The sequence below is a fragment of the Plecotus auritus genome (genome assembly GCF_963455305.1).
Source record: "Plecotus auritus genome assembly, chromosome: 6".
Taxonomy (NCBI): Eukaryota; Metazoa; Chordata; class Mammalia; order Chiroptera; family Vespertilionidae; genus Plecotus; species Plecotus auritus.
Genome location: NC_137773.1, coordinates 161,719,796 through 161,734,857, shown reverse-complemented (window position 1 = coordinate 161,734,857; position 15,062 = coordinate 161,719,796). Strand labels below are relative to the sequence as shown.

General features: G+C 45.0%; 1 protein-coding gene across 2 annotated transcripts in view; it reads left to right on the top strand.

Annotated features, from left to right (window-relative positions):
* Positions 1 to 15,062, top strand: part of NEK10 (NIMA related kinase 10) — a 158,941-nt gene that overhangs the window by 43,514 nt on the left and 100,365 nt on the right. For both annotated transcript variants that reach the window (XM_080673185.1, XM_080673186.1), the window contains exons 6-8: positions 6,502 to 6,586; positions 13,444 to 13,485; positions 14,717 to 14,795. In XM_080673185.1, coding sequence (XP_080529311.1) covers positions 6,502 to 6,586; positions 13,444 to 13,485; positions 14,717 to 14,795 — 206 coding nt within the window. The remainder of the gene's footprint in view (positions 1 to 6,501; positions 6,587 to 13,443; positions 13,486 to 14,716; positions 14,796 to 15,062) is intronic.

Sequence of the window (15,062 nt, the reverse complement as noted above, 5' to 3'; positions counted from 1 at the left end):
TTTCCTTCTAATATTTTAAAAAATTCTGTTTTTTTTCCTTCACTTATATGCGAGATTATTGTATACATACAAAATTGTGTTCTGCCTTTAACCAGAGTAGAATTTTTAGAGTTGAATCATGGGCTGAATATCCTTTGTGATCATATCCTTTTGTATTTATTTACTTATTTTTTTGGTCCAAGTTTCACAACTTTATATGTATAAGCCTTAAGAACCTAGGATTTCATGTAACCTCAAGCAAGAATAATGTCTCCTCTTTCTCCCATTGGAACAAATATCTAGCTCTTACATTTTTATTTCTCCTGAAACGTTATTTAGAGTTTATCCAAAACTTAAAATGTGCACACACACACAAATACAAAAAATGATATCCAATTACAGAGGTGGAATAGATCCTGAAATAAAAATCCAGCCCAGCCTCCTTTGAGAGATAAAGTAGCTGAGAGGGTAGGGACAAGCCCAAGGTCCTAATGCAAATCTTGAATAACATTCTTTTCTCCTCTGCCTCGCTGATAACCTGATTCTTTTATTAATCAAAGTACATTTAAAATCTGTTCTCAGTTCTGCACCATAGAAAAATAATCACTTCAGGATTCATTTTCTCTCTTTTTTCACTATTTACTACTGCTTCTTGCAAAACTTTTTCACTTGGATGTGTAACAGGCATGACATTAAAATGTTCCCACCTTCCCAGGAAAGGACTTCTTGTTCTTTGGCCACATGCAACCACCAGAACCAGTTTTAACCTGGCCAAAGCAATAAATGACAGTTTTCCATCCGTGCAGGAGCTTCTGAGAGCCAGGCAGTAAGCGACAGACACATGCCCACGGCTAACATCAATCCACCAATCCCCGGACAGTCCCACTAATGAAAGTCCACCTATCCCTGAATTACTCTCATCAGCTTGGTCCTGAGAGACTGTGCCTTATAAGTATGTATCTCTCTTGCTGACAATTCATCTTTTGTTTCACGCATTGATTGGTGCCCAGTAGGACTTTTGATTGGGTTCTCTCCACTTGCCCACCCCTCAGCTTTAGAGTTCCTTGCCTATTAACCTAGTCCCAGCTGCCATCATCTCTTGCTTGGCCCATTGCAGTAAGCAGCTCCCTATACTACTCTCAACACCATACCCTGAAGGATCCTTTCACACTCTGTCACATCATGGCAGTCCTCTGTTTAAAGCCTTCAGTGACCTTCCAGAATAAAAAGTCCAAAGTCCCTATTCGTATTCTTCAAAGCCCTGCAGATGTGGCTGCTGCTCTCTCTGACTTCCCTCCTGTAACTCAGTCTTGGCTCATTCTGTTCCAGCCTCAAGGACTTCCTTGCCATTCTTGGCACAAACCACCACACTCCTGCTCATGGACTACATGCTTAACTCTTCTGCTCTTCCCACCCAGACTCTCTCCTCAATTCACTCAGAAGCTAATCTTATTTGAGAACCCTTCTCCATCTGACTGTCCTAAAATAGCATCCCCAGAACCCCTACAGCAGTGGTTCTCAACCTTTTCAATGCCGTGACCCTTTAATACAGTTCCTCATGTTGTGCTGACCCCCAACCATAAAATTATTTTCGTTGCTACTTCATAACTGTAATTTTGCTACTGTTAATGAATCGTAATGTAAATATCACAGGTTGAGAACTGCTAGCAGGGTCGCCTAAGACCATCGGAAAACACAGATATTTACATTATGATACATAACAGTAGCAAAATTACAGTTATGACGTAGCAACGAAAATAATTTTATGGTTGGGGGTCACCATAACATGAGGAACTGTATTAAAGGGTTGCTGTATTAAAAAGGTTGAGAACCACTGCCCTACAGCCTTAACCTTGGTTTTCTTCACTGGTTACCACCTGATGTACATTTTTATCAGTCTGTGTGTATTATTATTGGTCTTCTCCCTTTAGAAGAAGTGCAATGAACACAAGTGCATGCTTTGTCCCAAACTATAGCCATCCCTGAGGGGGCAACAGTGCCAACTCCTAGTAGGTGATGAGTAAATATTTAAAAGCATTCTACCTCTGAAACTTTCATCAACTAACTGGAAGAAACATCAAAAGACAGACCTTTCTGCTCACTATCTCTCTGAGTTTAGGAGCCAGTGTAATTCACTGGATGGACCTTCTATTGGGGCCTGTGCTGGTCTAGATTTAGGGGTAGACACAGAGGAAGAACACGGGCCCATTATGAAGAGTGGAACATGTCAGCCAAGATTCCTTGAATATCTATCTATATAGAAGCCTAAGCGACCGAATGACCGGTTGACTGGTTGCTATGATGCACACTAACCACCAGGGGGCAGACGCTCAATGCAGGAGCTGCCCCCTGGTGGTCAGTGCGCTCCTGCACCAAGAGCACTGCTTAGCTGACCTACGGGTGCCAGACACAGGGCTCACGGCTGGAACTGACTGACTGGGCGCAAGCCTGCAGCAGGCACAGCAGGGTCAGGATGAGCGAGAGCGGCAGGCAGGAGTGGCAGGCGGCGTTGGACTGCCGGTTTCAGCCAATCCCCGCAGGCCACGCCGAGGGACCCCACCGGTGCACAAATCCATGCACCGGGTCTCTAGTTCATTTATAATCAGTTTCTATTTTGATGTTACTTTTACTTTTTAAACTATCCCAGAAAAATAGGTCTCTGTCTTATGAATTTAGGTAATATTTATTTTGAAACAGGCTTGACTTCCTCCACTTTAAAATCTCGAGTCAGAAGTGGCAGTTTTGTTGCTGTGTTTTGTGTTAACGCAAACAGTATGACAACATGAAAAGGGAAATCTAAAGAACACTCTCCCCATGAAGATGCTGCTTGTTCTGAGTGGGAGACAGAGGGAAGCATTGCAAAGCGGGGGTCTAGGTTGTAACCTCTGGCATGTGCACAGCCCTTGGTCAGTTAACCCCAGACTACCCGATGCCCTCATTTAGCTTGGTGCTTGCAGCTTTATTATTACTCAATAATCAGTACCACAGCCCCGTGGCTGGTGGTCCCACGAGTACTCACATCGCATACTGGGTTCCCCCACTGTGCAAGAAGGTGACACCCCAACTACCCTTTCTCTGTTCAAATGCCGGGCCTCTGGTGATGCCAGTTTCCTCCACTTCTCATAGTGATGGCAGAAAGTGGCATCTGAGGCTGCAAGCGATGTGGCAGCGGGTCCTAGGCCAAGGCCCTGGAGCCGGTCACGCTGCCATGTATTAATAGTCCTGTGAAAGCCGTGGCAGAGGTTCAGTCACAGAGGGGATAATATTTGCCTGCTCGGAATCCGTGGTGTGTGGCTGCTATATTGGGACCTAATCCTCCAGGGAAACACTATCTTTGCAGACAGACGGGTTTCCAGAGTTGCCTCAGAGGATCCCCTGGCCTGTGCTGAACATTCCTGCTCCCATAGTAAGAGTCACTTTCTCTCCGGCCATCCGCTGGGGTAGGACCTGGCCTGGGCGTCAGGCTCCGCTGCTCCAGGCCGTGACGGCTGCTGCGGGGAAGTGAAGGCACTGGCTCTCCAGCCTGCCACTGTCATGCTCGGCCACTCTCTGCTGGCACTGAGGGTGTGTTTCCTAGTCCCCCAACCCTTGGAAACAGAGAGAGATATCGTCTTACAGAGCACGTCACTCCCCTTGGACACCAGAGCTCCATGTGACGTGCCATGCTCTCGTGGGGGGTCAAGGGCGGGGAGCCAAGGCAGGAACAACTGCTCCTTGAGAGGTCAGTGCTCAGAGAGGAAGAGCCAGAGGGCTCAGACACCAGGAATTCTATTTACATTCGCTGCAGCGGAGGCCAGAGCCATGCAGAAATATTAATAGCTTTGGGCTTCCGTCCCCAAAACGCAAAAAAACCCACAAAAAACACATTAAAAAAAAATGGCAATTTGTTTGGAATAGAACTTTCAACTCTGTTCTGGAGAGTTGAAAGTTCTTTTCTGGACTTTTAAGATTTTTTTCTGGACCTCTTCATTTATGTACATTCTTTTAACAGTTAAAAAAAAAAAGAAACCTATGGTGGAATTTTTTTATTTTCCTTTTTTTTTTTTTTTAGTAGGGGAGGAAGCAAAAAACTTTTCCTACTTATTTTGACATGAAAAAAACACTGGAAAGGCCATGAACTTTTCTCAGGAAGATTGCATATAGTTAGGAAAAACACCAAGTGTACACATATTTGTTCCATGAATCATCGCTTAACAGGCCCCTGGCTTTTCCTTTAAGTAATGAAAGCAATCAGCATTAACCCTCATCGGGTTGCCAGCAGCTGTTGCACTTGATGGTTACTGCTGGGATCTCTGGGATGGAGCATTTGCACCACAATCAGCCTTCCAGCACCGAAGGGAAGGGAGAGTGGTCGTGTGCTACCTCCCCATTGATAAGATCAAAGGTATTCTCTCTGTGACAGGAGCCTCCGAATAACCACCTCCTTACAAGTGTCCCCCATAGGTGATTGTGTTTTAGATTCAAAGTGTATTTCAAATTGGCATTATTTTTCCCAATGTGGGGAGGTCAGATGAACTGTCGGAGCTTCCCGGTGGGGCCTGGGGTAGTTCTGCCTGGCTGGTAGCCCTGGGATGGGTTGCCTCCGTAGGAAAGGTGTCACTGTCACATGCCTGGGCTGGAGAAGGGTCGGAGGGTCCACTGCTGCTGCGGTGGGCAGCTCCAGCCAGAAGCCTCTGTTATGGCAGGAGGAATAGTTCCCAGCCAGCAATGCTCTTGGGAGTCCTTGCCCAATTTCTCCCCACTGGGCCAGGCCTCTGCTGGGGGCTATGTCTATAAAGAGCCGTCAATCATCCCTGGGAATATAAGGCCAAGGGAAAGCAGGCTTACCAGCCTCCTTCCCAGGAGCCAAGTCTTGGTAGGTGGAAGGAATGGTAAGTGGCTTGGGGTGGAGTGTGGGTGGCATAGGGTGCGGGACGATGCCTCCAGGGCCAGTGACCCCAGATAGCCGCCCTGCCTTTGAGGAGAGTGGGGTTTTGCACTCAGATTGAGATGTGCAGGTGAGGGGGCAGAGTTGAATTTCAGGATCATAGAGAAGACGAAGCTGGATTCTGTACTAAGGAGTAATAAATATGGGACAAGCCAGGCGAGGGTTGGCTTGGGGGTCACGCCTCAATAAATGCTTCACTTGACGGATCTTTAATGTAACCTTGCCCCATGCACAGCCAGCCCAGCTGGGGAGCTGGAAGGGGGAGGGAGAAATTCTGTGGAGTTTCATCTGGAATCTCTTCCTGTAACTTCCTTAGTTTTTCTCGGCTAAGCATGGGGTAGCAGACACTTTTTATTTTAGGTGTCTGTTCATTTTTGCACCAGGTGCCATGGTGGACCAGGTTGAGGGCCGTGTGAGACAGGTGTCCCCTGGCGGTCCTCCGTCCACTGGGATTCAGGCAGTGCACACAGCAAGTTCCCGGCGCCGCCAGTGCCCAGCTTCCTTCCTCCTCTCTCAGGGGTCCCACCTGGGCCATGTTGGTGGTATCTGCATGTTCTGGCCTCATGTCACTTTAGAGAACATCTTTCTAATTCCCGGGGAGGTTCCAGTGGGAAAAAGTCGCAGAAGGCTGTCACAGGGAACACCTAAGGCTCAGGGCCTCAAACTGCCTGCTGAGAACACCCAGGGGTGTCATGGATATTTTAAATTTTCAAGGAAAACAGCGATATTCAACATCCATCAGACACAGTGCAAGCTACTCAAGGTAGCTTACGGTTTCCACATTGAATTTCCACATGAAGCTCGTGCTGCTTCCTAGAGACGATGGCATAGCTTAGCGAAGCTGGGTTTTCCGTGGTCACTGTGATAAATAGCAGGTGGAAGAGGACCCTGTGGGGGTGCTGTCCAGTCTGATTCCAAGGCTCCAGAAGCTGCTTGTGTCCGAGGATGCACTCATCCCATTGATAAGTAAATGTGGTTATTTATGTATAAAATTCAGTCTGGCCGATGTGGCTTAGTGGTTGAGCATCGACCCATCAACCTGGAGGTCACAGTTCAATTCCCGGTCAGGGCACATGCCCTGGTTGCGGGCTCGATCCTCAGTAGAGGGCATGCAGGAGGCAGCTGATCAATGATTCTCTCTCATAACTGATGTTTCTTTCCCTCTTTCTCTCCCATCCTCTCTCTGAAATCAATAAAAACATATTTAAAAAAGAATAAAATACAAATATTTTCCTTTTAATGTATGTGTATTATTTTTTAGTCATTAGGGCATTCGTTCGTATTAAGGTAAATCTAATTATTGGACCTTCTAGCTATCTGTTGTGGTCGGGGTCTGCCCGGAGTCAGTAACGGCACTGTAAACCACGTAACTGTGGGGGCCTCTATGTCAGAGGGTTAATGAGTGTTTTGCGTTAAAATGGGACAAATGTGTAAGTCCAAAATAACCATTCCCATTGCAGATTAAGTTTGAAATAAACTAATGCTATTCCTTTGTATGTTCCTCATTCTCCTTCATAGTCGTGCGTTGTTTATGAACTGGCATGTTCGTCTTTTAGACATGAACAAACATGTTCTCTCTTGTTTTCTTCTTTCAGAGAGTGGGTTAATCGAGCCCCATCTATTCACTTTCTGAGAGTGTTAATCTGTCTGAGACTACTCATGAGGGATCCATGTTACCAGGTTGGTTGGAAAAAAAAAATAAAGATATTTTGTACGGGTGATGAAGATGAAAGAAAACACTGGTGGGTTTTTCTTCCAAGCAGACCATGTTAACTTTTTCATTCACTTGCAACTCAATAGCTTTCAAATTTGGAAAGTATCTCATCTGCTATTTAAAAGATAGGAGAAAAGTGATTTAATGAGGACCAAAAAGAAAATCTCTACATTTCTACTATATTACCTACGGGATTAAGTGGATTACTCGTTGGTCTATATTTTCATTATTAGCTGGCATTGAAAATCACAGGCAGTTCAGAGAGGTATGCACTTGACCACACCTTCAAGCATGTTCAAGGCTAAGCAGCTCTCTGGGTCAAAGTCAGCTGTGACCAGTGGGGGCGCTTTGGGGGGCTCTGGAGTCATGGTGGCTCCACATTTTTCCTTTAGAAGAACCATTCCCTTCCTCCTTCTGTATTTTAGGCTGGCTTTGTGCTGTAATAGTTTAGCCAACCATAATCATTTGACTGTGAGACTTAGGGCATCACTGATGGCTTTCTGTCCTGGTTGCTCACAGTTTTCTAGGAGTTTTCATTTCCCTCATGACTAACCACACAGAACTGTGTGTTCCACACATTTCTGAGCTGCCATGAGCAATGCAGTGTGGGTCACATATGATAAGGGTGGACCATATGTTCCACTTTGCCCCAGTCAGTCCCAGTGTGTGCTCACTCTTCCTACTTAATTATTAATAGCCCCCTCTTTTTCTCTCCAGCATGTCCCAATTGGGGTGAGAACAGTGCATATATAATATGAAGGAAAGTGTTCCCGGAGGCAGGTGGAGAGCTAGTGCTTTGGCTTATAAGAAATTAGGAAAATATTTGCCTTAGAGATGTCCTGTTTGTTCAGAACACTGGTGACAGTTGTGTCATGCTTGGCTGATCTCCTTTCTCAGCCAAGTTCTTGATGGAATCAGACAGGGTTGATTGTACTGCTCTCCAAAGGAAAGAATTCAGTAACCTCTTTGTTTATGGGATTTCGTGACCAACACACATACTAAACTATATCTCTCTCTGGTTTCATCTTTCCATAGAAGGGGATGCTCTCCGAATCGCTCCTTCTGGCAGCCTTTTCACAAAGAAGAGCATGTGCTCAGGCAGTTACTCAATATCTAAAGTTGCCAAGAATTGTTGGCCAAAGTCACAAAGCTAGGCTGGGGTTTACGACCACTTATGCCGCAGAGTCTCAGCGAGCCTTCGCCACGGCTTGGCATTCCTGTCCTCGCTGGTTGTATCCAGGATCCACAGCGGCTGTTCCAAACCATCTTCCTTCTCACACCCAAACCGCCTCCTGCCCCTGTCACTCTCATCACCGTACATCTGTTTCACAGGGAAATCTGAAGACATCCCAGTGGGAGCGCTCCTATTTCCTTCTCTTTGTTGCTTGAAATACTTGGATTATCATGCAATTTTACTTCTCTCCTTGTTTCAAAGGAAACATCCCCCGTCCTTGCCAAGGCTTACCCTCCCATCTGTTCTCTTGTCAGTGGCTCCCCTTCTGTTGCCTTTATCATCAATACCCCCTTTTTGATCCTTTATCCCTTCCAGTCTTCCATCTTACCATCATCACTACGTTTTTTGAAAGGTCAGGATGTGAGCCCACTTCCTTGCTATCTGGACATTGAATTCTGTGTACAGGGTTCTCTCTGGAAGCTATTTAAATAGTCCAGAGTGTGGCAGGCTTCCGTCATTCCTTCACCCAGAGGCTGCACGCTGGTGGCCTGCAGATTGAGTCTTTCCTGCCAGTGGACAGAGGCTTTAAGCTATGCCCAATGGAGATTCCAGCAAGAACACTGGACGAAAGAGAAGCCACAATTGCTTAGAGTTTTCCTTAACTAAAGGCAGACATGCGAGGTTTCAGGTATCGTCGGAGCTCCAAGCAGCATAAGATAAATTCCCAGCTGGATTCGTTATAGTGAAACCGCAGCACATTACTTACCAAGGATAAAGGGAAAATCTTAAAAGCTCCAACTGCAGTTACCTTAGAAGGAACAGTGAGAAGACAGGCCAGCGGAGAGGCCTTGTCCCGGCCTCGCCCTCCCCAGCCCTCTGCAGCAGTGCACGCCTGTCCCGCACTCTGCCTCACCGACCCTGAGAACCTCAGCTCCTCCTCAGCCCTTTTCATTCTTCTTCTCTTTTACTTGCTCCTTTTTAAAATCCTGCTTTTCTAAATGTCAACTTTCCCAAAGTCCTTTTCTTTCTTTTCTTTTTTTTAAGTAATATATTTTTATTGATTTCAGAGAGGAAGGGGGGCGGGCGGAGAAAAACATCAACGAAGAGAGAGAATCTTTGATTGGCTGCCGCCTACAAGCCCCACACTGGGGTTGAGCCTGCAACCCAGGCAGGTGCCCTGACCGGGAATTGAACCATGACCTCCTGGTTCATAGGTTGACGCTCAACCACTGAGCCACGCCGGAAGGGCCCAAAGTTCTTTTCTTTATTATCTTCTTCCCCATCTTCCTAGCTCTTGGCTTCAACTATCATTTTTTGTTGTTATTGCTGTTCTTTGCCCCCAACCACATGTCTGCGTTCTCAAACTTTCTCCTTTATTTAAGCCCTGCATTTCCAGGGATATGATGGGGACAGCCATCCCGGTGACAGAGTAGCATAATGGTTCTCCAGGTGTGATCCAGGAACTGCTTACAGGTCTCTGAACCCCCTTCAGGGGTTCCACAGGATCAAAACTGTCTTCAGGATCGCGCGCAGGTGTGATCTGCCCCTTTGCTCTCACTCCGTACAAGTGTGCAGTGCGGTGTCCCAGAGGCTGCAGGTTGCGTGAGGTTGTCATGGCTGTGACGGCTGATGGAACATGTGCTGTGCGCTCTTGTGTTTTAGGAATGTCTCACTTGCGATTTCTAATATGGTAAATGTAGATAGACATAACCCATATAAGCAGCCTTTGGGGTTCTGGAGAATGTGTAAGGGTGTAAAGGGGTACAGAGACCAAAGAGTTTGAGAAGCACTGTTGTAGCCCATTATATGCAGTAACTTTCAAATGGACCTCTTCAATTCTCCCTCAAGCCTTTTAGAAGAGTGGTTACTATCACTCCTGGGGAGATAAGTGAAGGCCAGTGCATAGAGGGGTCTTAAAATCGTGATGGAGGAATCAGCAGCGTGGAAACACTGATAAAAGTGCACAGAAAAGGATCAGGTTAGTGATTCAGGATCAAGGGCTCCCTGCAGTGTGTTTAGCATTGCTTTAGTTGCTGAGTAGTTTTAGGATGAGCATGTCTAATGGCAATGACCTTTTTGGCTGTGGTAGAAATAATGGTGGACTAACAACACCCATATTGGCGTGCAGTGTGTTCCATTTTTTAAGGCATACTTTTTGTCTGTATTATATTATTGTATTTCCCGCCCCCCCCCTTTTTTTTTAATAAAAGGAAAAACTCAGGGGATAGGCAGAGCAAGGACATTTGTTCACATTTTGCACATTAAACTGAGATCTGATTCACTAAAGGACTTTCTCCAGGTCGTTAGGCTCAGAAATACAGACCCCAGTCTTGTGACCCTCCGGGCTGTGACCAGGGAGAAAACTCTGAGGCCTGACAGGGCAAGCAGGAGGCGTCCCTGTACTCTAAGCAGGCAGTCATGTTTGCTTTTCAGATCAGTAACCAGAGCGGTCAAGCCCAGGTATGTGCATACCTTGTGGTCTTGCTTTTCTCTAGTTGATGCTCTCAGGTTGGAGCAATCCCATTGGTGTAACCAACGGAAATACAAGGAAGACCACGGGTCTGTGAGCAACTCCTGGCCTTGCTCCAGTCTCCATAGGAGAATGGGAGGGGGCAGAATGTTTATTTCATAAATGAAGGGTGAAGTCTTGAGTACATAGCAACAAAACTCTCTTTGCCCTTTTGTAAAAAACTTTTTAAAATTATTTTTTTAATCCTTACCCAAGGATATGTTTTTATTGAGAGAGAGAGAGAGAGAGAGAGAGAGAGAGAAACCTCGATGTGAGAGAGAAACATGGATTGGTTGCCTCCCACATGCACTTGACCGGGGATTTTGAACCCCCACAAACTGGGTATGTGTCCTGACAGGGAATTGAAACTGTGACCCTTTGGTGCATGGGACGATGCTCCAACCAGCTGAGCCACCTGGCCAGGGCCGCTTTGCCCTTCATATACTTCATAATAGTACTTCTCAAACTGTGCTTCCCAGTGGTTAAGTATTCTGTGAACAGAATTGTGCTCCGAAAGATATGTTTAGGAAAGGCTGCACTCCAGGTCTCCCACTGGAGCAGCATAGTAAAAGCTCTGAGGAGTCCTATGATGAAGTACTTTGTTAAACTCTGTGTAACCTAGCACCTAGCATTTCCCAAGCTAATTTGAATTTGATCACAAAACTTTTTTTTTTTGGTAGAATTTCTAATACCACCCACTGCACAGAATAGAATGATCATCCCCATGACATAGTTTAGGAAACACTGACGTAGTCCCATATTATTAACATTAATTTTTGGATTGATATATTTCTCGTCAAGGTAAACATTTAAAGATGAACTTAAAAAACCAACAAGAACAACAACAAAAACAAAATTTTTAAAGTGAACTTGACCATGAGGAATCATTTAAACATTATTCTTTTCCTTGGTTTCTTCTCATTCAAATTTAAATCACCTTCGTGTCAGTGACTCTGAGATTTGAACCTTTTGCCCTTATCTCATTTTTCATGGCCCATTGTACTTTTTTTTCACCTGTATATCCTATCAGCAACTCAGCATATCCAAATCACGTCTTCTCCTCTAACCTAGTCTAGTCTTCTCTCCCTCTTGGTGTTTGTTAACCAAGGCCCTGTCCCCCCATCACCCGGGCTCTAATATGGTGATGCCTTGTACTTTCTTCCCTTTCTTCCAATGTGTCTTCCTCTTCATACCACCTCAAAGACTATCTCGGCCTCTCCATCTGCCTTCCCACTGCCATGGCAAACCAGCTGGGCTTCCAGTTGACACTTTGCCTCTCCAGTTCATTCTAAGACTAGAGGGGAAGCCCTTAAAACATTTCATTGGGTTTCCTGGTCTGCATGATGAAGCCCAAATCCAGGCTCATGTCTCAGTCCTCCCACGGTGTGATCCCACCTTGCTTTTCTAACATTAGTCCCAAGCGTGTTCTTCCTGGAGTTACGGAGGTGCTTTGCAGAGTTATGGAACATCTGGATGTTCTTTCTGCACAACTTCTATGCGCCTTGGAACTCACTGTTCCCTTTGCTTGGAATCTCCTTTATCTTCCCTTGTCCCCCATTTTTCCCCCAGCAGATCTTTCCATCTTTCTCAGCCCATCAGAGCCCATCACTCTTATTATGAAGTTTCCCTTAGTCCTCTCAGCAGGATATCACGTGTCCCTAGGAATTCATGAATAACTTTCTTATAACACTGACCAAATTCTGCCTTAAATTCCAGTTCTCTGTGTATCTACCTTATGCCTGAAGTTCAGGAAGTAGGCCTCTGCCATCTACATATTTGTGTCCTCTTTAGAGCCTAACCCAGGGCTTTTACGTAACAGGAATGGAAAAAAATTGTAGAATAAATATTAATAGTTTTTAAATGTTATTTCTATTTTTATATGTATAAAATATCCCAACATCACTAGGGATAATGTATACAACATTCCTGTGTTCTTTAATTATAGCTTTTCTGGCGTGAGTAGCAGTGAAGAGAATTCAAATTCATAGGTAGTCACAGAACTATTTTTAATTGAGTTGTAAATGTCCCTTCACTCTTAATTTAAACATGGATATGTTTAGACTTTCCAAATTCACTTTGCACAGAAGAAGGAAACCTTGACCCCAGAGGCCTTGAGAGCCTGCGCCTGCCCCCCACCTGCCCCACCTGCTCCCTCGGTAGGTCAGCTTCCTGGCAGGACTTCACTATTCCCTCTCACACTCGTGTACTCAGCCCCCTGCACTTCCCAGAACTGGACCGATGGCTGATGTTTATATTTCAAATAACTTCCTTGTGTGCATGTTAAGTAAGAAGTGAGACGTCAACACAGCTTTAATTAAACAGGTTAGGGCCACCTGAACTATGTTGGCCTGAAAACAAATGTCAGTGTGAACAACCCGAGAACACTTCCTATTCATAGTTCCAAGCTAGTCTCCGGCCTCCCACCCCCTCTCTTCCTCATTGGCACTTTCAGGAAGCTTCGGGATTGTGACGAGATGCCTTCTGACTGGGAATTGGATTTTAAGACCTGTGTCAGGAGATATTTGGCAAAGATGACCCTCACCCTGGTTCAGAGCGTAGGTTTAAGAAGACCAATTAGCCTAATCATTTTAAGGAGAAGCCTGCAGTCTAGTCTGATCTTGTTGAAACTCAGAGTGTGAGTCAGCAGGAGATTCCGCATTTCCACTCAGCCCCCAGGCCAGGCTGATGCCGCTGGTCTGCGGACCACACCAGGCAGAAGCCCAGAGGAAGGGTCTGGGCATTTGGGACCCCGGACTCCTATCGTGGCTTGTCACTTAGGCAAGTGGTTTACCTTTCTGGGTTTTAGTTTGCCTGTCTGCAACATGAGAGGATTTAAAGGGAGCGACATCGAACCGTTCCTTTGAGCTCTACCAGTTTCTGATGACTTGGGAGAAAGTGAAAAAGTGAGGAGTCTGGCTGAAGTTATGAGCATATTTATATTTTCTGATTCTCAACCCAACTTTCCTTTTTATTAACAGTTTATCTTAAACGTATGACAAGCATTCAAGTTTTCCACATTGATGTTAGAATGTGGACCTTCATAAAATAATTCTAAATCTCATGAATTAATAAAAAACTTTCATGCAAAGCACACCTTCCCCCCACCTTTTACGTATGTTCTGTTGTTTCTGTTTTATTAGGAAATACTCTACAGCTTGGGTGGGATTGAAAACCTAGCTCAGGTAAGATTCCTTTTGCCGTGGCTGGTCTTGCCTTTCCATGTTGCGCCGTGGCTCTGGGCAAGGATCACATAGGTATGTGACAGAAGATGGCTTTTTTAAACCATAGGCTGCCGGCCCAGGGGAGGAAGAGGCAGGGTTAATAAGTGAGAGTGTGAGGCAGGACACTCATGGGGCAGGGCGGCACCCATGACATTTTGTTCTGGCTAATTGGGCTCACTTTACCTAGCCTGTTGAAACGAGAAAGTGCTATAAAAGGTCACATGTCTTTAGTTAGTAATGAAAAGAAATAGACCTTGGCTGGCAGGCCCAGTCCTCAGTGCTGCACGTACCAAGTGATGGGAGAAAATATTGGTGATGAAGCTGTTCGCAACTTTCTCACACTTTTAAAAAGAAGCACTGTGCTCACTAAAATTTTAACCAATAAATGACAATGTGAGGAATGATTTTAACTTCATGTATTTTTCAGCTTTGGTAACCACTGAGGGAAAGTAAGCAGGAGAATATATGTGCTGAGCTCATCAAATGTTTGGGTTTGTTAATTTGCTAAAACATGGCATTGAATTGAAACAGTCCATTCTCCTAAAACCCATAGCATGTACAGAAAAATGGTTTTCATAATAAGTCTGTGGCCCTCAAAACTCACTCGGAGTTATTAAAGGAAGATGAAGTTTAATGGCAATTTAATGTTAAATCTATGTTATTTTCATTTTTGGGAAATGGATACAATGTATCTAGCTTTTATTTTTAAGATTTTAAAAAATTGGCTGGAGATTTACCTCATTTAATGAAATAGTCTTTCATAAAATTGTAAATGACATTCTTATCCACTTTAGCCTCCATTAAAATATCAGAAGTTAAATTCTACTGAAAAGCCACATTGAAGAAATAAACTTCTATGTACTACATATTATGCATCTTATTTGTATCTTATACTTGGAGACTAAATTACACTACAAACCTATTCATCTACAAATTATTGGGGGACTTTTGAGAGTTGATACAGTTTTTGCACGGTCCCTCCCTAACTTCAGGGCATGCGAGAGAAGGCCAAGAATCCAGAAACGCAGTCACCTATTTGCACTTGAATGAAAGGGGCCGGGAAGCACTATTATTTGGTGAATCTGTTGCGCCACCTACAGCTCATCTTTAGAAGTGCACAGTCTTGTTACCTGCTTGTGTGCTTTTGGTGTCTTCTCCTCTGACTTGCTTGTTGGTTTGGTCCCTCCTGCAGTACATGGAGATCGTGGCCACCGAGTACCTCAGCTACGGCGAGGAGCAGCACAGTGTGGGCAAGCTGGTCAACATGACGTGTGAGCATGGCCGGGGGGCGGGGGCGGTGGGGGCGCACAGCCAACTCTGCACGTGCAGAAAAAGCAACACGATGTTTGCAGCACAGCAGGAAAAGGGATACTTGGAACATTTATGTGTTGAGACTCCATGCCAATTGTTATAGTCAGTGCCAAAATATACCCAGAAGGAAGACTTCTAGATCACAACTGTTACCTTGAAAAGCCCAATTTCACGTTTAAGAATATTTTCATTGAGCACAAGCTTTCGCTATATAATGCAAGAGAGAC